Here is a 23,542-nt window from a genome sequence, read left to right on the forward strand (position 1 = left end):
AAGTTGAGTCAAATTATCGTCAAAACCAAGCTTGAAGTTGGGACAACCATAGGCCTCGATACTATGAACGGCAGGATTTTGTATGGGCTTTGCTGTGAGGCTCTAGCACGACAAAGGATGTATTTTGGAGGAAATTTATGATGAGGTTCATGGACCAGTGGGTTTAGTGGTTGATCTTCAACGATTGGGAAGTGAGTCGTAAGTTATTTCGACCGATGGGGATCAAATGGTATTATTTGGGTCCTCTGGCAAATTATGCTCTCTCATGGGCGAAGGCTGACCTAGCCCAACCTGATCACTTCCTACCGAGTTTCAGTTTGTCATTTGTTTTTCAGAACCTATTGTTACTCATGGTGAATCCCTTAACAACACCAGATGGTTCAAAATGGACAGCTATATCATGTGCAAAAGTAGTTAATGTGAAGTATTCGATCCAATTTGTCTTGAATTTATGATAGGGGTCACTAAACATACTATACTGTTCTATGGTGTGTATAATTTGTAGGCTTAATAAATATGATTTTGGCTTCGTCTTGGTTCAAGAGGAAGTGAAAATCATTGCTTGTCTGGCCTCTCCTTGAAAAACGTTTTTGTTCTGATCAAGTCTATATAAGGATTCTTTCTTCATGAGTACCAAGGACTCCATCCAATCAGAGAAAACCCAAATTAGCTATGTGGCCATGTCTAACATCCTAGGTTAGCTTTATATAGAATCCTTCCTTGTATACGTCAGTGTGCATCACTCATAATATGCCTTTTGTCAAGGGATACATCTCATCATCAAATGCAGCTTGTTATTAGATTCCATATGCATGCCACATTTTCCTCCTCTATGAATGAGCAAGGATCTTTGATAGAACATAAGTTCAATGCAATTATAAAAAATGGCACTCGAGAATTACATATTTCAAGACACCAAACTCGAGATTGCTATCTCAGCTTATGGTAGAAAATAACTCTCATGTATTTAGCAGTGGCTTAGTAAGCTCATTTATACTGCTCTCACTTACAAGAGTATTACAAACTGGGACTACACCAAATTTTGGACTCCATTGCAGGATATCTGAGTTCTTTAAGAAAGCTGCCTCAAATCACTTTGGACAAACATTGAAGTGTAAGAAAAGGTAATGGAGGGACTACAAACGATATTGTTTTGTGAAGACCATCCACCTAGATGGTCATCAACATAATATTGAAAGTTGAAACTCTTCATTATCAAAGCGTGTTACTGATTTACCAAAACCATATTACTAACTTAGACCATATCGTGCAATTTGAGATCAATTATTCTCTCATCACTCTTTTAGTATGACGACACGCATTGAAGGAACCTCTTAGATTGAGGAATAGTGTGAAGTGGCATTTCTCTGCGTGAGTCATTTTAGACCTCTGCTTTATCCAAAAGGAAAGAGGCCATTTAAGTTCCTTTGTATTCTTAGAATATGGAAGTCTTTGTTATTTCGAAGAAAAAATATCGAAGTCTTTGTTCTCTTGGTTAGTTGCTTGAAAGCTTGAACATTTCTTGTAGATAATGTCATATAATAATCTACCGATGCTTTGGTTTTTTTTATACACGGCTTCCATTCCATCTCTGATTACCGGTTTAAACCAAACAACTTGTACAATAGGCTGTAGATAGCACTGTAACAAGGTAAAACATGCATCCGGGGGATGTCCACTATCTGTATCCAATGGTGCACAATGGAGACTAAATTTAACCAGGGAATAACATGTGCCTTCGGCAGGGGATGTCCCCAGTTGCCTAAAAAGTACTAATGTATGGTATGCTTTCTCTTGTAACACACACACACGAAGATTAACTGTTGGGAAAATATTGTTATGACCCCTAAAGATGAAACTTATTTGATGGTAAGCCCCTAACTTTTATCCCTATCATTTGGAAAGAGAGTGTGGTTCCATCGAGCAGAGCGAGTGGTTTCAGCAGTATGGAGAGAGAGAGCGAGTTGGTTTCAGCGAGCAGAGCGAGTGATATTTAGCAGTATGGAGAGAGAGAAAATGGGGTGCAAGATTGGCAGAGTCGAGTGGTTTTAGCAGTATGGAGAGAGAGAGAGGGAGAGAGGGAGAGAGAGCAAGCTGGTTTCAACGAGCAGAGTGGTTTTTAGTAGTATGGAGTGAGAGTTAGAGAGAGAGAGAAAACGGGGTGCAAGATTGGCAGAGTGGAGTGGTTTTAGCATGCATCACTCATAGGACGAGGCGCTGAACTTTCCGCCCAAGAAGATATCCAGTACAACTCTTTTACCACGAACTTTCAAAACAATAAAAATAAATAAATAATTTTTTATAGTGTGGTGGTCCATATAAGTATTGTGGTCTTTAAGGACCATCACCTTTTTTGTTAACTTTTCCTTTCTTTTACGGCTTTAAACGTTTTATGTGGAATATAATTGTCACACCTCATGTATGAGGTGTAACTTAATAAAATAATATAATAAGATATCTTAAGAATTTAAATAGGAGTGGCGAGTTTCGAGATCTTTCTCTCTCTGGTCGAAATGCAGTGAGCTCTTTCTTTCTTTAGCTGAATTTTTTATCGGAAGCGCCCTATCAAATATTTTAGGTAAGTGACTTCATTATCTTGAAAAATAATCCGTTCTTTTTAAAAATGAAATGAAATAATTACTTCTGCTTATTTTCATGAATTTTAAGCGTGATAAATTTTATGCGCAAGTGACCTCATTATTTTGAAAAATAATCTTTTTAATAAAATTGTGATATTTTATCTATGTTAGAAATTTTAAATGCTGTAAATTCTTATAAATAAATTTATTTATTTTTCTTGTCTATTGTTAGAAAATTTTAGATACTGTAAAATTATTAGCAATAAATGTGATATTTCTACTTTTAGTAAAATTGTGAGATTTCTTTCTACTGTTTTTGAATATTTAGACATTGAAAAATTCATGTGCAAATGACTGCCTTATTATTTGAAAACTGATATTTTTGCATTTGATTATAGCATCATTTGTGAAATGTTTATCTGCAAATTGACATCCCATAAATTGTGATAATTCTGTATTCTTAGATTTCCATAAGAGTTTTCTATACATACTAGATTGGCAATTATGCTAGAATGTCCTTATGAACCGCTACCTTTCTAAATTTGAGCCCAAAATATTTGACTGGTTATTTTTTAAATGTTATTGAAGTGATTGTTATTAATGGTTTCAGTGAAATTGATATTAATAATTTCAGTGATATGTTGAGTACATGATATTCTGCTTTCGAATGTTTAAAGAGATTTAGAAATACTTTAAGTATGCAAGTGGACTCATCCGGTTTGTTGGTGAAGTATAAGTGGACCTATCCGGTACACCGGTAGGGATTAAGTGGACTCATCTGGTACGTCGGTGAGGTATAAGTGGACTTACAAGGATTAAGTGGACATATCTGGGACACCGATAGGGATTAAGTGAACCCATCAGGACGCTGATGGGGTATATAGGTGACCTACTTGGGACGCCAGTAGGGTATTTTGTGAAATCTTTTGAATTATGCACTGCCGTTAAAATGTTATATGCATTTCAATTATTCGAATTATACTTAATTATGCATTTTTTAAAGTGAAACTGTTAATGCATTTCTGTTAATAGATCTCCTTTTTGAAAATATTGATATCTTTCAACCATGATTATTTTTAGGATTATGATGATCACTTACTGAGTAGTCAAACTCATCAAATTATGGTAAACATTTTTTTCAGAATAATTACGGTTTCATTTTGAGTGCTCGTCCGAATCAACTTTGGAAAATATTGTAGTTGTGCTTATACTTTCTTTTATTACTTTGTAAGAATTCGCCATTTTAAATTTGTTCTATCAAGAGATGTATATATGTTTTGACTGTCACATCTCAAGAATATCAATATTATAAATTCTTGGGGCGTGACTACTGTACTCCCCATGAAGAGTTATGTGAAGAGAAAAGTGATAGAAGGCCTAGGCATGGCAGACACACACTCTAAGGCTTTGATTTAGAGATGGACATTCCAAATTTTGAAGAGCATAATTTGACTCACGACCAAGGGAGAGGTAATATTGATGCTTGTGGATACAATATGGTTCGTGGTTCGTGATATTGAGGAGGCTAACCATGGAGAATATTTATTTTCATTGTTTAGGATTTTCCACCAATCTTCCACACATGCTAAGATGAGCAATAAAATCTCTTAGGATATCCATTTCATGGTAGGATTCAATATGAAGATCTCAAGGATCTCAAAGAGGTAGAGCGTTCAAGAGATTTAGGGTATTGGATTCAAAATAGCGTAGCGAAAGCATGGTACATGAGGATCTTAAACTTTCCCTTAACTTGTCCCAAAGGTACATGAAGTGGGTTGCGTTACAAAGGCAGCCGACCCCAAATAATTGCAATAAAGGTTGGATGATGATGATGATGTGATGATTCAAAGAGTAATGAAATAGCTGTTGAGAAATCCTCTAAAGGCCAGAAATCAGAAATTGAGTTTGAAGTTTTCTACATGATTTTCAATGTAAATTCAAAGATATCCAAATTTGATAAATTTGTATTGATTTTACAATAAATACACCAGAATTCGTTTCTTTAGAAAAAAAATTTACCACAAATAATGTTTGAGCCACCGAAGAAGAAGATTGAACAAGGTGATTTTGTTATTGAATTCATCTTAGCACACTTTAATACTCGAGGACGAATTGTCTCCAACCAAAAAAGATTGACACATGGCAGATGCCTCTATTTTAAAATTTTCTAAATAAATTTTGGGAATGTATTTTCAGAAATTTTTATGGTTTATATTTAGAGTTTTTAAACTTTTAAAGATTCTAGTTTTTTTCTTTCTTTTTTTTGTTTTTCCTTTTTTTTAAGGATTTTAAGAGGTGATAGGGCAAAAACGACATTACAAATTTTGTTTTAATTAAGACTTCTATTTCAATTAGAGTGAAAATTTCTTATGGTCTAAATTAGGCATTTATTATAAATAGGGACTGGAAGAGGGTTGAAGGAGATTGACGTGATTTTGAATTAAAAAAAGAAAAGAGCTTTCTTAGGGTTTAAATTTCCTGGATTCTGTTGCACTCACATCAGTGAACATATTTCTTAGGGTTTAAATTTCCTGGATTCTGTTGCACTCACATCAGTGAACATTATTGCGTCGTCTGCGCATAATAGATGAGTGATGAGATAGCGATGCTTAGAGATCTTAAAGCCAGAAATCAGGCCTATTGCACTTACCTCACACAACGTTACGCTGAAAGATTATGCTACTAGAATGAACAAGATGGGAGGTCTCCCTACCTTAATCCTCTAGTAGCTTAGAAAAAACATGCCATTAATAATCTCTGAGAAATGAGCATTCGTGGAGCGGCTCATAATCCATTTTACTTTATTTAGCACTAAACCCGATTTTTGCCATGATTATAGAGAGAATACCCCAATCGACCCGATCATAAGCTTTTTTAAATCTAATTTGCATATAAGTCTAGATTTATTTTTCAACTTCCAATAATGGATACACTCCAATGCTATTTTTAGAGCAATATATGTATTATTATTTTTATTTTTATTTTATTTTTTGGGTAATTCAATGGGGAAGACAGACTTCTACCTTTTTTTTTTTTTCTTTTTTTTAAGTAGATTAAAAATTAGATTTTAAAGGTATTAGTAAGGTGAAGTTAGCAGGAGGAGGAATGGAAACACAATGTGGCTAGACACCGCAATCCTTGAGCGCATTGTCGAATCTCCCCTCCCTCCCTTTGTGTGCGTGCGCGTACTTGTGTGCATGTACATATTTTTCTCGAGAGCCCTGATTTGCAAAGGAACTGTCCACTTCTCTCAGCCTTAAAGGCTCTAGATTTCTGTGGACAAATGAAATCGTCATCTCAAAAAGAGTATCCTGATGTACCCTTCGAAAAGTCGGCCTTCTCTCCACCTTATTTGAGGGCACTGAATTCATTATGGAGGAACATGATGAACACATTCCTTAATTAATTTCCCAAACCCCCCACATGTAGATCTTTAATTTGGTTTCAGAATAGTAACTATTTTTTGGAATCTCCAAATAGATCACCCATAAACATCAAAACTATCCCACCATCTTTGCACATTTTCGAGCCACACCAAGTCCAATCTTAACGGAGATGGGTCTGTGCTATGTAGATTGGGTCAAGGAGAAGCAACCATGGCCAGAATTTGTTTGATAGGTGTATTCTAAGTACACAAATCTCCCAATCTTAGGCTAAGTAAGAAACAGTTAATCCTAGTAATAACAGGGACTAATTAACAGTTTCTCCAAGTCATCCCTTCCTCGCACAAAATCCAACTAATTGATGTTAATCGATGAGCTTCAAGAATCCCCAAATCAATTTACAAAGTCATCCCATCCCTATAGCAGCATACATAGTGGAACTGGACAAAACCATTTCTCATTACACCAGAGATTTTACCTACAGAGAAACATAGAAAAAATTATCTTTTGAATAATGTTTGCAACAGACATTGCTCAAGCTGAGAAACCAACACATAAACGCGAAAGTATGCTTCCTCGATCAACATGATTCCAGGCAATGGGTTCTCCTAAAGGTTGAATTCTTTGCTAGGATATATGTTTACAGCACAAAATCAGTTAAAATAAGTTTCTAATATCAGGTTTCTTATATCGGGAACTCTCATCTTCACCAGAGTGTATATTTCTAGTAACATCATGGTGAATATGTAATTTCCAGTAGTCATATTCAAGGTTACAAACTTCTGTTAAACTTAGCAGTACACGAAACCCCCTAAAATGTGAAAAACTTGTTTGATCAAATGGAAAAAAAAAATTATAAAGGAACGTCATAGAACAGTTCGTTACCCATTAAGATAAATTAATTCATAAATGATTCACAATCCGGCAGCAATTTATAGCACTCATATAGACTCATTCTCGGCTGTTCTTCCTCTAGAAGACATCAACGTTCTTATTCAAATCTACAATTATGTCCTTGAAGTCAGTTGAAGATAAGCTAAAAGCAAAAGAAGAAAAAAGACAACTTCGTTCTGGAAAAAAAAACAGAAATTTGGAAAGCAAACATATAAATCAGGATGTAGAATGAAATTCTTCAAAAAATTTCAGAGAATCTTACCAATAGTTAAAGGAATATGAGATGGTGACTAAATTCAGAATGCAAACAAATGATTTCACAAGAGCTGAATATAATACCACATCCATTACGAAATGCTTAAAAAATATTAAACATCTCGAGAGTTCTTAGAATATGTTCAATGACATACACTTTCTCCACAAGCTTCAGCAAACTGCCAAAACATAAAGAGAAAAAAAGGGCCCCAGCCTCAAATTGGTAGAAGAAATGACGGGGACAAGAAAGAAAAACAAATCCTTAAATGAGTAGACAAACCACTCTCCAAATATAAAAGAAGTGAATGCACTGGTATGTGTCTGGTGTCATCCGCAATTCAAAGTTCAAAGTATACCATACTCAGCTTCACTGCTCATCCGAAAATAAGAGATTGCTGACAATATAAATATGACAAAAGAAGAAAGATCCATAAACATGGCCCCCCACCCAATAATGCCTGCATGCTTCAAGATAGTTGGTATAGCAATGCTCCACACCACTATAATTCCAGTCAGGAACTTTGCTGCATCTACCCAACTGTTCAAAAATAAGCATGGAGTAACTATCAATCTCAATGCTATGTCAAACTTTTACTCTAACAAAAACCTTATCAGAGGTAGGTTGCAGAATACATGCCTACTAGTTTCACTTGAAAGTATAGAGGTTGAGTCACTTCCCAATAAAAACAAAGCAGGCATGGGTAGAAGTGCATATGGTAGGGCTGCAAAAAAGATCCACCAGTTATAAATCATTATTATCTATGAGATTAACTTCAAATAACACGCACTTTTTTTTCTCTCGCTTTAATCCTACCAGACAGCATCGGCCACCAATTGCTGTACAAAGCACATGCCTGCAACAACATGGAGTTCTTCTCAAAGCCTACTTTAAAAATGCTTTTTTGTTGAAATCTTAAGAATGAACCTGTCATTCTATTAGGCATACAACGATCCACATGTCATGGTATATTATAATCACGAGGGTCAGTATGATGTAAACTAAGATCAGCAACTCACTAGTCTTCAATTAAAAGACCCTAGTTAATTTGGTCCTATAGAAGGCTGTGATGCCCTCATCTCATCGCCATCCCATGAATGCATTCGACATCAATGTAGGCAGACTGGGTCCCAATGAAAATGTCACTAATTCAAAGGCTCCTTATTAAAGCACCCTTAGGATATGGTTGACTTCAAACACTACACCCATCTCATTTTCCACAACCATGTCATACTCAGTAGGGGGGTAGTTTCTGAATTGTCACCTCCACCAAAAAATTTATCTTTTTTCTCTCTATTATTTCAAAATATCGTTTTCCCAAAACACCATTATTTTACTATTCAGTTTCTAAAACCCATAAGATATTGGTGTTTGTGAGATATTGGTGTTACAAACACCAACATCTCAAGTTACTTTTAACAAAATGAAGAAAAGAAGGTATCAAGTATTTCAAAAATATGAATATCCTCTAAATGTAGAATGTTTTAAAATGGGGGGTCTACAGACAAAGGAACAAATTAGGTAAGTGTCCCTTCTGCCAGTTCAGACATAATATACAGATAGGTGCTCTCTTAATATCCATGACTCATATGAGGGCAGTGTTAAAATAAGCAACTCTTAATGGTTCTCTGAGAAAAAGCACTTAATAAGTTATTTCAGTTGTACACCCAACTCTCCCTCTATCGTCAACCAACCCATCAATTGGACAATGATGACCCTCACACCATACTGTTTCCACAATCATATGGATCATAGCATACTTCCTCTTCTGTTAACCTTAGAAGATTACAAATACTTTACCAAGATTTGAAGTACAATTCCAGCAGAGACCATAACCGCCAAGCCAGCAAGATTGAAAGAGTGCAAGCAGCTAAGAACATAACCTGGACAGTCCCCCATTTTGTAGGTACACTCAATTTAATAGGATTTACCGTTGGGGAAGACTAGCAACCAAGCACACTTGCTCCTCTGAAAGGACATAACCAGGTTCCCATTAAAGCCCCCACAATTAAATCAGACTTTGCAATCTATACAACTGATTATTGCACAAAACTTAGTAGGGGATCACAAAACTGAGGAAATCAGAAGATTTGCATAATAAACAGAGAATACATGAGAAGGGAAGTTTGACAGAGCACACACGTACAGGCTTTCTGGTGATAGATTTGGGTGACATGAGCCAGTTACCCAATACCTCCTTCCTTCTTCAAGTGTGTGTGCCCTATACCAGAAGTATTAGTTGTGGGTACTCCTACAACAGTTTGCGGATATTTCCGAAAAGTATGTACTGACCTGTCTGAAACCCAAACCAATACATATGATAAACATGGATCAATATAGTAGAAACCCATACAAGCATATTATAAACCTGTATCAGATATGTATTAGGAACCCATACCATTAAACTTAACGACACAGAGAGAGAGAGAGCGAGAGAGAGAGAGAGAGAGAGAGAGAGAGGGAGAGGGACAGAGAGAGAGACACACACAGAGACAGAGAGAGATTTTGAGCAAAGCTTTTTGAGCCTATGAGAATTGGCAGAAGGAAAGATATGCGTACTACTACTATATTTGACTGATTATCCCTATGGCCAATACGGGACAATGTAATTAGCATAATATGAGGTATGAATATTCCATGAATTTGGAAATGGGCACTTGTTCATAATGTTCTTTGGATTAGTAACTGAGATTTCTGGTCTATAGCAGGATTGATTTAAAATTAAATCAAAAAAAGCATGTGCATATTTACAATGGTAGAGATACCAATTGAGAATAGTTCATAAATATTGCTCCTGGTATCATACCAATACAAGCACACCAATTGCACAGAAAACCGAACAATCTTTTGTAGAAATTGTAAAACTGAGTTCTCTAAAAATGGAACCTAAACTTTTCACGCCTTTGTGTACCAGAACCTTGTAACTAGGGCCAGATAAACATAGTCATATAACCACAAGGAACGTTGAAATCCCAGAGAGGGCCCAAACTCAGAGCCGATGAAGCTTATTCATAATTAAAATGTACCACATGTAGTCCTGCACATTTATTTCTTCTGTGATGGGCACATTGTGAGATTAACAAAAAAAATTGGTTGCTTTCCTTGCAAATTTTAATTTTTTATTTTGTGATACCTTTACTTAGGCGTATCCAAGCAATTTCACAGACAGAATAAACCATGCTTGTCAATGAAAATGATTGCTTGAGCTCAAAGACGTTGATGCAACATAAAAGTGGATTGTACGGAAACTTGTGATAAAACAAGTAGCAATAGATCCACCTATCTTCACAAAGTTAAACCAATCCTCATATGTTGATGGAACAGGGCAGGAATTCAAGAGAAGAAAAGAGCCACAGTACACAAAAGCTTACTTGGACTACTGTAAATGTATCATCCAATCTCAAGAGCAAACTGAGAATTCGTTAAACAGAACTGCTTGGGTCTATGAGATTGCCCAAATCAAAACAAAGCATAGACTGATAAAAATGAACAACAAGACCCCATTATCAGATAGAGAAACAGAGAAAATATACAGATTTCAGAGTAAAACATACGAAATAAGCTGCAGTTCAGCAAGAAAAATTCAAAAAAAAAAAAGGAGAAATAATACACAGTGAAACATCTTACTGCAACCAAATATCAGCAATGGAGATTTCAACGATAAATATGAAAAAATAATCAGCTAAGACAATGAAGATAGAGAGAGTATTCAGATGAGAAACTCGATATATCCAGCAATCATCACACAAACTGATCGAGAAAGACATCCATATTCAACCCTATGAACATTAGAGAGAGGATAAGACAATGAAGATAGAGAGAGTATTCACATTAGAAACTCGATATATCCAGCAATCATCACACAAACTGATCGAGAAAGACATCCATATTCAACCCTATGAACATTAGAGAGAGGAAAAGAAATGAACATGAACACCTAAGGGAATTCACCACAAACAATCAGTTCAATTATAAAATTGGACAAAGATAAAATGTTAAACGAAATAAACATCAAAGAAATTGGGGGAAGAGAGAGAGGGAGAGACTTACCTTAGAAAAGCAAAGACCAGTGAGCCGTGTGGACGGGCGAGGAGGACGGGCTTTACGATTCGCAGAGAGAGAGAGAGAGAGAGAGAGAGGAGAGAGAGAGAGAGAGAACGGCCGATTCGGTGAAAGGAAAGCAACACAAATAAGGGAGGGCAACGGTTCGGGTCGGGTCGGAACCAAATGATTGGTTCCCAAACCGGATCCAAAAATTAAAAACCAGACTAAATCATGAAGAAACTTAATAATAGACTTCCTATACAACTTATCTCCGACCAAACTTTTTTTCTCAATTTCTCAAATTTTATTTTCCTAGCAATACTCCCAAGTCATAAAAAAAGTAAAATAAAAACCAAAATACCTTATGGAAAGCATGCGAGCACAAAATAGGGACAGTCCGGCACAAAATGAGGGCAATCCGGCACTTTGCTACTAAAAAGCATGCGGTCTAGCAAAAAATGGGGGCGGTCCAGCACTTTGGGCATCCGGTCTCGCATAAAATGGGGGTGGTTAAGTACTTTGGACTTCTGGAAAGCATGAGATCCGACACTTTGGACATGCGGTCCGACATAAAATGGAGGCAGTGCGGCACTATGGCCATTTTTGTAAAACAAATACGACTTTTTTGACTTGGGGGTTTCTATTAGAAAAGTTCAATTTGGGGTAAAACTTGCTAAAAAAAATTGCTGGGGGTTTGAAAAGCCATATTTTGATTTTTTTTTTTTTTTTTTTCTTTTTTTGTAATTTTCCCTAAAATTTATCCATATATTTAATTAACTATAGTTAAACCTGTTTTATAAATGGGAAAAGCTTATATAAAGTGCAAGCTCTAAATAATCAAATTAGAGCCTCCTTCAAAAATAGAGGTTGTTTTGATGCCCAAATATCATCAAATTGATCATCTCGACACTAAGATGCATGGACATGAAAAAAAATAGATTTCAACTTTTGAAAATAGTACATCTTCTAAGACATTTTTTTACTATCAATTTTCAAGTTTTTATAGATATGCTCGATCTACACTTTTTTTGAAGTTTTAAATTTTATAACTAAAGATGAAAATATATTTTAAAGCTATTACAAAAATTTCCATTATCAAAACCATATTTCTCAACAATAAAAAAAACTGAAATCCCCAAGTCTTAGAATGATATCGAAAAGATTTTGTTTTTATTTTAAACTTCCTCTTTGAAATTCTTATTCATCATAGTTGCGATTTTCATTTCTTTAAAGTAACTTAAATAAGAATGGATTTTTGAGGTGCACCTTGTATATTTGAATCCAAAATCCATCTCTAAATAGATTTTGGAAAAAGGAAGAGTTGGGACACACAGAAACCTTATCCTTCGCTATTTCGTGAGAGATTTTACATCTCTCCAACCAACCTTACACGTTATAAGGTGGGTAATGGAACTTTCAATACAAAGTTAATCCAAGTTTTCCTTCTCTTATTTGGCTAAGATACTGTTAATGGCGAGGTCCTAAATTGCCGTTGAAATGATCAACTAACATTCAGCTTGTAAGCGCATATTCCGCAGTCAACCCCAGGCATAATGTCAAACAAGTGAGAAGAGAGAGAGAGAGAATTGCAAGGAAATGATGATAGGAGAAAATATTTCTGATATATTGATCAGCTGCATTTTGTACATGAGGCAATGAAAGATTCCCCTTTGAAAATTGTAGAGAGAGAGAGAGAGGAAGAGAAGGCGGGGCCCGACTCGCACAAATAACAAACATTTCGGTGGTTTTTTTTACTCAGAGTCGCTTTCCATGCTTTCCAACCCCTTCAAACCTCTTCTTCTCTGCAAAGCCAAATGTCAAATAAGTTTAACAAATTAAAATCAAAAACACCAATTAATACACATGATCTCTAATCATTTACTCTTTCCAATTCTTGGAGCGCTTTCCTCTTCAAATCCATAAAAGTAGTTAAATATACACATTCACCCGTTCTTTATAATTTACTCTCCAATTGTTGCTTAATTCATTCTCAAATATTTTTATTATTTTTCTTTTCTACCCTAAATTGACAAGGAAAAACTTCCAAATAATCAAAAGGTACTAAATTATTAAAATAAAAAAGAATAAAAAATATTGAAGCAAAAAACAAAATACCTTCTTCACGCATTTCTTCTCTCTAACTTCATAACGACCTCTGCCCAACTCAGAAAGCCACATCCCAGGAAAGCAGTACTGCCAAATTAGAAAAGGAAAAAAAATTATTCACTACAAAAAAATTGTGAAAATTTAATAAAAAAATAAAACGAGAAAAGAATCCCAAAGTTCCTATGACCAAATGCGAACGCTCCACCCCATCACAAGGACACGTCAGCCAAATGGAAGAGGATGAACGGCTGGAGTTTCTCAAGGGGCAAGCAGCCTCATGGACAAGTTCTATCCGAATGGATGGACAGCAAACTCGCCATCCGTCCGTCCGTCCGTCCATCCAAACACGTCCTAATCCACGACAGGTGGAGTCCATGCGGTCGGATGGTATTTGTACTCGTATTTGTACGCGCTAGAGAGAGAGAGACTTCGATGGACGACTCACATATCCAATCTGGTTCTTCTCGATGTGCCTGACCATCATCCGAACACAACTCATCTCTCTCTCTCTCTACCCTCCCTAAACATCCGAAGTGTTTCTCTTCCAATCTGCCCCTGTAAAGGGCAATCCTAACACTTGCACCTTCCTCTCCAAAATCTAGAGTAAAAAAATTAACTAGCTAACAGTAAAACCCACATAAATTCAGAGCAAAATGGAGAGAGAGAGAGAGAGAGAGAGAGATGGATTATACCTGGAGGGTCTTATCAACATTCTTGGCCCTCTTCTTGGGTCTCTGTGGAAGCTTGGTTCCCTTAATAGCAAGGAAATCATCCTCTTTCTCTTTCCTCGACAGAGAGATGTAGATTTTTGGCCACTCAAAGAGCTCGAGATTTAATTTCTCAAAGGCCACACAGGGCTCATGCTCTGCTACAGTGATCTCTTGATGATGATCATTGTTGTTATTGTTCTTTGGAGATGATGAATTGTAATGATTACTATTATTATTATTCATGGTAGTAGAAGGAGGTGGGCAAGAAGCTACTCCTGCTTTGTCTGGTTTTTCTGGAGAACGTTTGTTGTTGTCTCCAACCCTCTGTAAAAATCGCCCACCGCTGTTATTACTAGTTCCAGATTGGAAAACATTGATTCCCTTGGGGTGGCCCGAACCAGACTGTTCTTCTAAATTCCTGTTTAGAGAGAAGAATAATTGCGGTTAGAACCCAACGATCCATAGAAACGGTATATATGTATATATATATATATATCTATATATATATAGCGTCCCTCTTTTTCTCTGTCTAGGTAAGTGGGGTTCAAAAGCCCACGCCCCGAGTTGATCCCCGCTCATATTAGTCAGGTAGTCAGAAAATACTCACAACTCAGCAAAAAGAATAAAGGAATCTCTCTAAAACCAAGACAAGAGAACCCACCACACAATAACAAATAATATTTAAAAACCTAACCTACAATCAAGCTGCCCTAATTCTCATTACTTAAAGAGAATCAAAAGTAAGATAAAAATACAAGAACTAGAAGCAACTAGGAAGAGTAAGATCGCAAAACACGACGATCAACGATCACTGGAAAATTAAAAAAAAATAAAAAAAAATACAAAAATTCAAGGACAGCAAAAACAGTAAATAAAGGTAAGAGCTAGGGTACGGTACGATGAGAGCCAGTAGAAGACATAAACAGGAGCGTTGGATGGTCTAGATTTCTTTATTTATGTGAAAGCAACAGATCTGGACCGTTGGCACAAAAGAAGATAAAAGGCTTTTTGCTACAAGGCCACCTCCACGAGAAGCTAACAAGTGTTGGAGGGCCCGCTAGCTTTTCGCTTTTCTTCCTCGTTGGGTAGGATGGATGGCCCAGGTTATGCGATGGGGATTCCCATCGGCAATATCAGAGCCCTTCATTCAAAGGTTAGACAATCCAGGGAATTCGAATAAACACAAAAAATAGCTGGGTTTTAAGACCACATCCAAACAAATTTAAGCACACAGTTTGGAATTTAAAAGCAGATGATAAACAGTGAATTGACCCAATTAAAACTGGGGATTGAGAAATTATGCCAGAGAAACTAAAGGAGAAATCAAATATATAAACGAAAACACACTGTTCTTTGAAATAAAGGGAATTTATCATAGGAAATTTCTAGAGAGAGAGAGTCGACATACACATACTATAGCAAATCTGATATGTAGAACTGAGGAGAGTTCTTAGTGAAAGAGAGGAAAGGGACAAAAAAATATAAAAAACAAAACCACGTAGAAAATAGAAATGCAAATAAAAACATAGGGAAAATGAGCCCCAGAACCAAGGAGGGATGGACGATCCAGATAAATCCAGCCAATAAGTTTACCTAAACACTGATCCCCATGACAAAATCATCACGGTCCATTTTAGCAATAGAGAAAACCCTAGAGGTACTTTCTGAAACATCCCGAAATACCCATTTTGGACTCCAAATACGCACAACCTCCTTTAGTTTCCAAACAAAAAAAAAAAAAAATACCAATCAACTAAACAAAATAAAATAGGAGAGCAAGAAATAATTTCCAAACAAATACATGGCAAAATGATTCAGAAAATAACGATACCCCATGATCAAAACGCAGTATAACCAGAGATTTTCCCTCTCCCTCTCCTCTCTCTCTCTCTCTCGCTCTCTCTCTCTCAAAGGAGGCCCGGATATGCTATGGATGGGTGCCCCAATATACTACAGATGGCTTATAAGAGTACCTGGGATCTTCCATGACTCTCACTCTCCTTTTCTCTCTTCCACTGTCTCTCTCTTTGCCATAAACCGAGACTTATAGTTCCTATCCCATCTATATATATCCCGCGCTTTACAGATACACATGGACGATCAGAAATTACCAAAACACCCTTGGTCCAATAAACTAACAATAATCCATGAAATGAATTCCAATTCGAATAAAAATATCCAATAAATGTGCATGCGCGTTATGATAATATATATCTATTTTCAGCAAATTGTATTCCTAAACCTCCCGCTTGCTTATTCTCCATTTTTCCTCAAATATTTCTTACATCTTCTATTTCTTACTACACGACCACATATTTTCATTGAAATGATAATAAATAAAAAAAATTATAATTTTGGTGTAAAAAATTCATAGGATTATCTGAAAATCTATTTTCATATCTAATTATAAAATTTTAAACTCTAAAAATGATTAAAATCAAGTAGATCTAAAAACATATAAAAAGCTTAAAAATGGACAGTCTAGATAATGTGTTGTAAAATACATGAAACTTAAAAATCTTTTTTTTTTCATATTCATTAATCTCGACATCAAGATGATCAATTAAAGGGTTTTTCAACCTTAAAACAATATTTTTTGGATGGATTTTAGAGGCGCATTTGCATTTGAAGGTTGCAACCGTACATAAACTTTTTCCAAAACAGAAAGCTCATAAAAAAAATCAAGCACAAAAAACAAATTAATAAGAACCCTCGTGAATGCCCAAGCTAAAAAACAATAGAAATGACTTTTCAGCCATTCCAATTTCCCTAAATCCTCAGTATTTATCCAAAACAAAATTCACATTGCCCAATAACAAAACCAAAAGAATATCCATCAAAACCTAAGCATAGCTATCAAAAAACCTAAAAAGTTCCCAAAAATACAATTTAACAAACAATGAGATCCCACAAAGAAAAAGATCCATCTTCTACAGGAGAAAACAACATTTAACAAACAAAAAGAAGCAATTGACAAGAAAACAATAACCACTCATCCAAACAAAACCAATTCAATAAAACAAACAAACCCATGACAAAGAAATCATACCTGTAGATTATCGATCCAGTAGGAGGCTCACGAACAGGGGTGCATGGCCTAAGGTTCGTGTTCCTCGAGTAAGAATTCACTTGAGTCTGGTGGGCTCCATGACTCTGCAACTTCTCGGGCCCCACCACCCTCCTCGGAATTTTCACAGCTTGCCTCGCTTGAGTTGAGGACTCATCTCCTAAAACTCTATTCTCTGATCTAAAACCTCGAGACCTCTTGTTTTGGCCCCATTGCAAAATAATATCTCCCCCCATATTATTTTCAAGTGCATGGGTCTTGCCGACATTGTTATTATTGTTGTTGTTGTCGTGGTTATTCTCAGTTTGAGGGGTCTCAGAGACAGAGGGGGCATAGTTATGGTCTTGGCTGGTTGAGGATGGTGTCGTTCTGATTCTTGGAAATCCATTAAGTGGGTTGTGATTGTAGGTTTGGATCTTGCCATTATTACCATTTGAACCTTCTATGTCATCTTCCTTGCATATTCTTAGGCTGGGTTTTCTCCCGTTGCTTAAATGGAGACAGTCGGGACTAACTCTCTGGTATCTGCAACCATGAAGAAAAGAGACCTGGTTATTCATCAATTTGGATACATAGAGAAACAGGTGAACAGAAAACCAATAACGTCATGGATATTTTATAAAGGTCGGGCACCTCTGTTCACTTAAATTAAAGGTTCTAACCTTTTTTCACTTCAAGAAACTCAAGTGCCGTTTGGCTGGTTTTGCAAAACAAAAGAGAAGCACAAAGATAATAACTTCATTGTCTTCAATGGAACACTTGCCAAATTCAAATTCTAGTCAATTGATAGAATACAGTCCCATAAATCTAGATTTCTTAGAGGAAGTGATATCATCGGGAAAAAATAGGTTCATAAATCACAAGAGTGATTAAATCAACATGACAAGTTCCAAGCTCAAGGGCGGGTGCCCGATGGATACTTTGAACGTGAAAGCATTAAGAGAAAAGGAGTTGCAAAAAGGTTTAAAGAACCCTGTAGCCACTATTTCTCAAATAAAAGACAGCATGGCTTCTGAGATTGACTAGTGCAGGAAAGGGTAAATGACAAATGCATCGAAGGAAAGAAGCGTCAGCAATAACATCAGCAATGCAGAACTCAAGGCGAAATAATACGCTACAGTAAAAATAATAATAATAAAAAGAAGAAGAAGAAGTAAGAATCTAGGCATGTAAATCATCTTCGAAGCTAGTTTTTGCCAAAAAAAAGAAAAAACAAAGGGCAATAACAAATAGGGTATATTCAAACATCCATAAAACCCATAGAGGTCAATGGCAAACCACATTTCATCCATAAAACCTATAGAGGTCAATTGCAAACCACACTTCATCAGAGTCGGTTGACTCAACTTTCAGAAGACAGAAAATGGCAAACAATCAGCAAAAGCTAATCTATCATAACAGAATCTCTGTAACTTCCACGAGACCAACAAAGTGACATCCGAAAAACAAATATTCAGTCCAAAGCCAGAGATCATAACAAGAAACTGATTAAAAAGTTTTAGTGCAGATGCTCTACCACACCCACTCTCAATCCCTTTTCCTTGCTGGTTGCTGGTCAACTGTGCTTGTTCTATATAAACTAGGAATAAGCCAAAAGTGATGGACCAATTAAATTCGATAGAAGAAACCAATTTTAGACCACATCCAATACCATCAAACATCACAGCAAGAAATTCACCAAACACACCTGCTTCAACAGATTCAAACCTCTACACTAGCCCTCCACGATATCTTTCCTAGTTCTATGTTATATAGGGAGCTTCACTGGAAAGGATTATTCAAAATTCAAAACTCCAAGAACACAAACAACCTGAATGACCCTAAATAAACCAATCAACAAAGACTCAGATTCTTGAATTTTTTTTTTTAATCAGATTCTTGCTTAAACCGATTACTGAGTGCAAACCCGTAGCCCCATAAAAAAGGTGCTCACTGAAAACGTGCTACTTGACGAGATGCACAAACAACACCTCGGCCTGAAAGGAGACCCATTGTTTTTCTATTTAACTCCGGGCTACCGCTGATCACAAAAGTTAGAACTGTCTTAAAAGAATAACTAACAGACCTCAAAAGCTTCAGGAGCACCGACTTGGAATGGAGGAAAAAAGCTACATCAGTAAAAATCCAGAATACAACAGAAGTTCATCAAAAAGCTAGTTTGTTAAGAACACAACTTCTGTTGCCAAGAGGGACAAGAATCCTCATTTTATAGAAGCAGTTATCGTCTATATTTAGACTACACATCTATATCAAAAAACTTAACAGCTATTTTGCACAAAAAGCGAACGAACTATTTTAGATTCCAGGAATCATGGTCCTCCCCAAACACAAACGGAAGATGCTAACCTTCTCCTTCAAGACTAACAAATGCTCTAACAAGACCAAACCAATATTCTTTCTCATTTGACTATTAAAAGTTTTATCTTTTATGCCATAATCTGCAGATCAATGCAAATATCGAACCGTGACTTCTCCTAAGCCTCATAACAATGAAAATCACACAAGCAGCATAGTTACACTTTTTAAAAAAAGGGATGTATCTGGCATCTCCAAGTATAAACAATTACTCTCCTATAAAAATTTATAACAAAGGTGATCAACAACTCAAGAAAAGAAAAAGTGTTTAAACAACTACATTCAAAAATATAAGAAAAAACCCATGAACTACAAAAATCACCACCCACATGAACTATGGCCAATCAGGCTTCCGACTACCCAAAACACCTCAATTCACATCTTCCCCCACCAAAGGTTTGAAAACAAAAGGGAAATTCTTCACAGGGAAAGGAAAAAGGCATCTTCCCAAGAGGCAATGAAAATTTGCTCAAGTAGCATTAGAAATAAACTCCGTAAACAATTACTGTTAAGTGAAAAGCACCTCAATTCACAATCTTCCCCCACCAAAGGTTAGAAAACAAAAGGGAAATTCTTCACGGTGAAAGGAAAAAGGCATCCTCCCAAAAGGGAATGAAAATTTGCTCAAGTAGCATTAGAAATAAACTCTGTAAACAATTACAGTAAGTGAAAAGCCATGGTGTATAAAGACAGATCAGAAGAAATGCCTAACCAAATCTTCATCTAAAACCAACCACAAAACTGTCACAAATTGGCCTCAATCAAATGCCTCAACTACATTTTAGTAAAACAGCTTTTCACAAGTGACAAAAAAAAATTGAAAGTAATAAGTACAATCAATAGTATATGATTTGTGAAACCTACTCCGGCAAATACTGATTCCTGAAAATGCAAAGGTTTCCCCAGTACATAAAAAATAGAAAATGATAAAAATAGTGGAAAATTTTAACAGCCATATATACGCTACTTTGTCCATTAACTTTCAGTACATAATAGATCATTAATCATAACAAATTCCAAAAAAAATTAAATAAATTGAGATGTATTAAATTGGGAAATGATGAGAACAGCATAAATACATAAATAATCAAATAAGGAAACATAAAAACACCAAACATATTCATACCCACAATCCCCATATCATTATAAAAAAAAAAACATAATCCCCATATCTTATAGAAAAGCAGGAAAAGAAGCTTTTGTTGGGGTCAAAGTAACAGTCAAAAAGAGACTTAAATCTGATATTTTTAGCCTTGATGCTGCCTAGTAACTACTCCATCCCAAATTACCTATATATTTTGATATCTCTAGAGAGAGAGGTTGCAAAAGTTAAGAAAAACGAAAAAAAAAAAAACCCTACCTCAAAGAGAAATCGCACCCCAAGAAAAGAGAGTGCGAGTTATTTCCTTCTCCATAAGACCGAACAGAGATTTTCTCCAAGTAGCAGATACACTCAGGCAATGAGAAAATACCGAAAGGGGAAAACTATTCTCATAGATTTTGAGCAAAACCAGCCAATTATAGGCATGACAGATGATCATCCGAAATCCATAAATTAATCCCAATTTTTAACATACCAAAAATGGCAGAAATTACTTCTAAATGCACAACGTTAATCTGGCAACTTTTTTTTCCGCAGCTAAAAAGGTCAAAGTAAGCTCTCTTCCCCAAAAACCATGGAAAAAAGTGATTTTTGAATCAATTCCCTAAGATAAACCGCGATTGGAATCTCCTTTCCCCTGAAAACCACAAATCCTGAGCCGTCGCATGGCTAAGAGGTAAGAGAATGGCTAGGTAAATTAAACGCTAAAAATAAAAATAAAAAAAGAAAAAAGAAAAATTAATGAGGCTCGGGAAATACGTCCTCAGCCTCGAATTAAAATCAGCTATTTTGAGGTAAAAATATTTATCACAAAAAACACAAAAAGAGGGAAGATTTTTAGGAAAAAGGCATAAATGAATTATCGTTCTCATGTACCCCGAAAAAACCAGGTAGATCTCAAATCGAGAAAAATAAAACCACAAATCACAGTATTTAGGAAAAAGACAAAAACTGGAAATAACAAAATTGTTCTACTCCACCAAATAAAGATTGAGGCCTCACTCCACCTTGGCCCGAGTCAGATTTCTTTCTATGGCATAAAATCGGCGATCTTATGACGAGTCGAATATTATTCGACCATGCTCCTTTGCCTTCTCCATCACGCATCGGCATTCTACCACAATAACACCCCTAGTCGCCGATTTGTTGCCGATTCTATCTGCAAAGAACACGAGCTCAACCTCAAGCCACAAAATATCACCGATTCTATCAGCAAAGAACGCGAATCCTAAACCAAGGACACAATAATCGCCGATTTCTTAGGAAGAAAAAAGCAAGACTCGTGTTCTCTCAAGCTCGAACCTTCCTTTATCTCAAAAGTCACAGTCATGGACGTTACTCTGCTCGGGCCAAAAAAGGTACAAAAGATAAAGATCATCAATTTCAATCCCATTTAACAGAGATAAACTCAAGAACATGAATGCTTTTCACTCTCCTGCAAAACTTACATCTTAACAGAAAAACTATTTTCTCCCAGGACACTATAGTCACAGTGATTATTAAGGAGTAATAAACCATAACAATTTTCATTACCAAAACTACCTATTTCACTCTCTCTTGTTACAAGACCAAAGAATAGGCCATCCTTATTGCAGTCACAGTTAAAGATCGTCTCCTCGAAGAGACTAGAATGAGAGGAAGAGAAATTTGACAATAAATTTGAAAAATAGAGAGGAATATTAGGTAAAACTGTTGTTATTGAGATAAATCTATACAGGGAACCCAAAATATCAGAGGCATACCATCCTTAGGCAAAGATGTGTATATAATTGAGAAATTGGCGTCAAATCCTAAGCGACAAAGCCCTCTGTGTCAGAAGCAAAGAGGAAGAAATCGCAAGATAAAACCTTCAAAGAGATAATATAAAGATCTACAAAAACCAAAGAGAGGAATGGCGAACAAGAAAAGAAGAGAGTAATCTTCAAGAGCCAATGACACAAAGATCTCCATTGTCAGAGTCCAAGGCACTCTCTCCACTGAGAAAAGGGGAAAACGAAAAGGAAAGGAAAGGAAAGAGAAAATCGATTCCATAGATACCCAAACATAAAGATTATCCATTATGAGAGCCTCGGTGCTCTTTCACAGGATCAAAAGAGAAGAATATAAGAGGAAAAAAATGTGAAAGAAACCAAAATACTGGTATTCTACATTATTATTAAGCCAGAGATGCAATCCTCCTCCTAATACTGTACAGGAAAGAGGAAACGAACAGAGAAAATAACATAAGTGGTCGTCCATTCTCAGAGCCACAAGAATCTCCCCTTTCTGAGAAAACACTTCTTTGAGGAATTAATGGCAAGGAACATCAAATACAGGACTTAAGGCCTTCTCCTCTACGAGGAAACATATGAATAACATTAATCATCAGCTTATAATACAAGTATTTCCTCATAATCCATATCCAGAGCCCCTGAAACCGTTCTTGAAACAACGAGATGTCGATGCTTAACCATGAGAGACAGAACACAAACAAAGGTCAGAAAATCCATAAATTAAACAGAAATACAGAAAGAAGGTGATGTTACAAACCTCATCTCAAAAACCAGAGGTTCATAGACGCCGGAAAAACTCTTTGGAAACCTGCAAAACTTTTGGAAATCGCATGATTCTCGGGCATGAGAGCCTATGGAGAAAACCAATGTCTCTGCAACATAATAGACAGCGAGAGAGAGGAGAGAGAAAACGAAGAGAGAGAGGGGACAGAGATAAAAAAGAGATAGAAAGAGATATATAGAGGGAGAGGGCAATGTGAAGAGAGAGAAAGAAAGGTTTCTTTGAGAGGCGATTCTGTGAAGGAGTTACAGAGGAGATGGGATTACTGGTTCTTTATACAAAGAAATGACTAAACCACCCTTACACTCATCAATGAATCACATGGATACCCCTCCTTTCCCAGAAATGTCCAAGAAGCCCCACAAAATTCGTGTAATTACTATTCCGCCCCTCTCTTAAGTAACTTGGGGCACAGTCCAACCCTACAACGGGAGCCTGACTGGTGGGACCCGCCACACTTTTTTTTTTAATTTCTTTCTATGGACGGCTACGATCA

At 36.3% G+C, this 23,542-nt stretch overlaps 2 protein-coding genes across 13 annotated transcripts; both read right to left on the reverse strand.

The window, feature by feature from the left end:
* Window positions 1-7,171: 7,171 nt before the first annotated feature.
* Window positions 7,172-11,386, reverse strand: LOC18448954 (vacuolar protein sorting-associated protein 55 homolog). 12 transcript variants are annotated; one of them, XM_006859007.4, is made up of 6 exons: window positions 11,160-11,386; window positions 9,256-9,405; window positions 8,910-9,077; window positions 7,926-7,965; window positions 7,749-7,833; window positions 7,172-7,649 (listed from the first exon to the last, which is right to left on the reverse strand). In XM_006859007.4, the coding sequence occupies exons 3-6, from the start codon at window positions 9,006-9,008 to the stop codon at window positions 7,457-7,459; spliced, it is 417 nt and encodes a 138-aa protein (XP_006859069.1). In that variant the 5' UTR covers window positions 9,009-9,077; window positions 9,256-9,405; window positions 11,160-11,386; the 3' UTR covers window positions 7,172-7,456. The 12 variants fall into 12 exon arrangements, with proteins under 12 accessions (XP_006859069.1, XP_088727511.1, XP_088727480.1 ...); XM_088871385.1 differs by having other exon boundaries at window positions 7,900-7,965; XM_088871354.1 differs by having other exon boundaries at window positions 9,256-9,330; window positions 11,160-11,273.
* Window positions 11,387-12,756: 1,370 nt separating this feature from the next.
* Window positions 12,757-23,131, reverse strand: LOC18448955 (Serine/Threonine-kinase, putative (DUF1639)). Its single transcript, XM_006859008.4, has 5 exons — window positions 23,023-23,131; window positions 17,019-17,561; window positions 13,952-14,387; window positions 13,269-13,346; window positions 12,757-12,955 (listed from the first exon to the last, which is right to left on the reverse strand). The coding sequence occupies exons 1-5, from the start codon at window positions 23,025-23,027 to the stop codon at window positions 12,905-12,907; spliced, it is 1,113 nt and encodes a 370-aa protein (XP_006859070.2). The 5' UTR covers window positions 23,028-23,131; the 3' UTR covers window positions 12,757-12,904.
* Window positions 23,132-23,542: the final 411 nt, after the last annotated feature.

The sequence above is a fragment of the Amborella trichopoda genome, chromosome 1 (genome assembly GCF_054954075.1).
Source record: "Amborella trichopoda isolate Santa Cruz 75 chromosome 1, AtrichopodaSantaCruz75HAP2 v2.0, whole genome shotgun sequence".
NCBI lineage: Eukaryota > Viridiplantae > Streptophyta > Magnoliopsida > Amborellales > Amborellaceae > Amborella > Amborella trichopoda.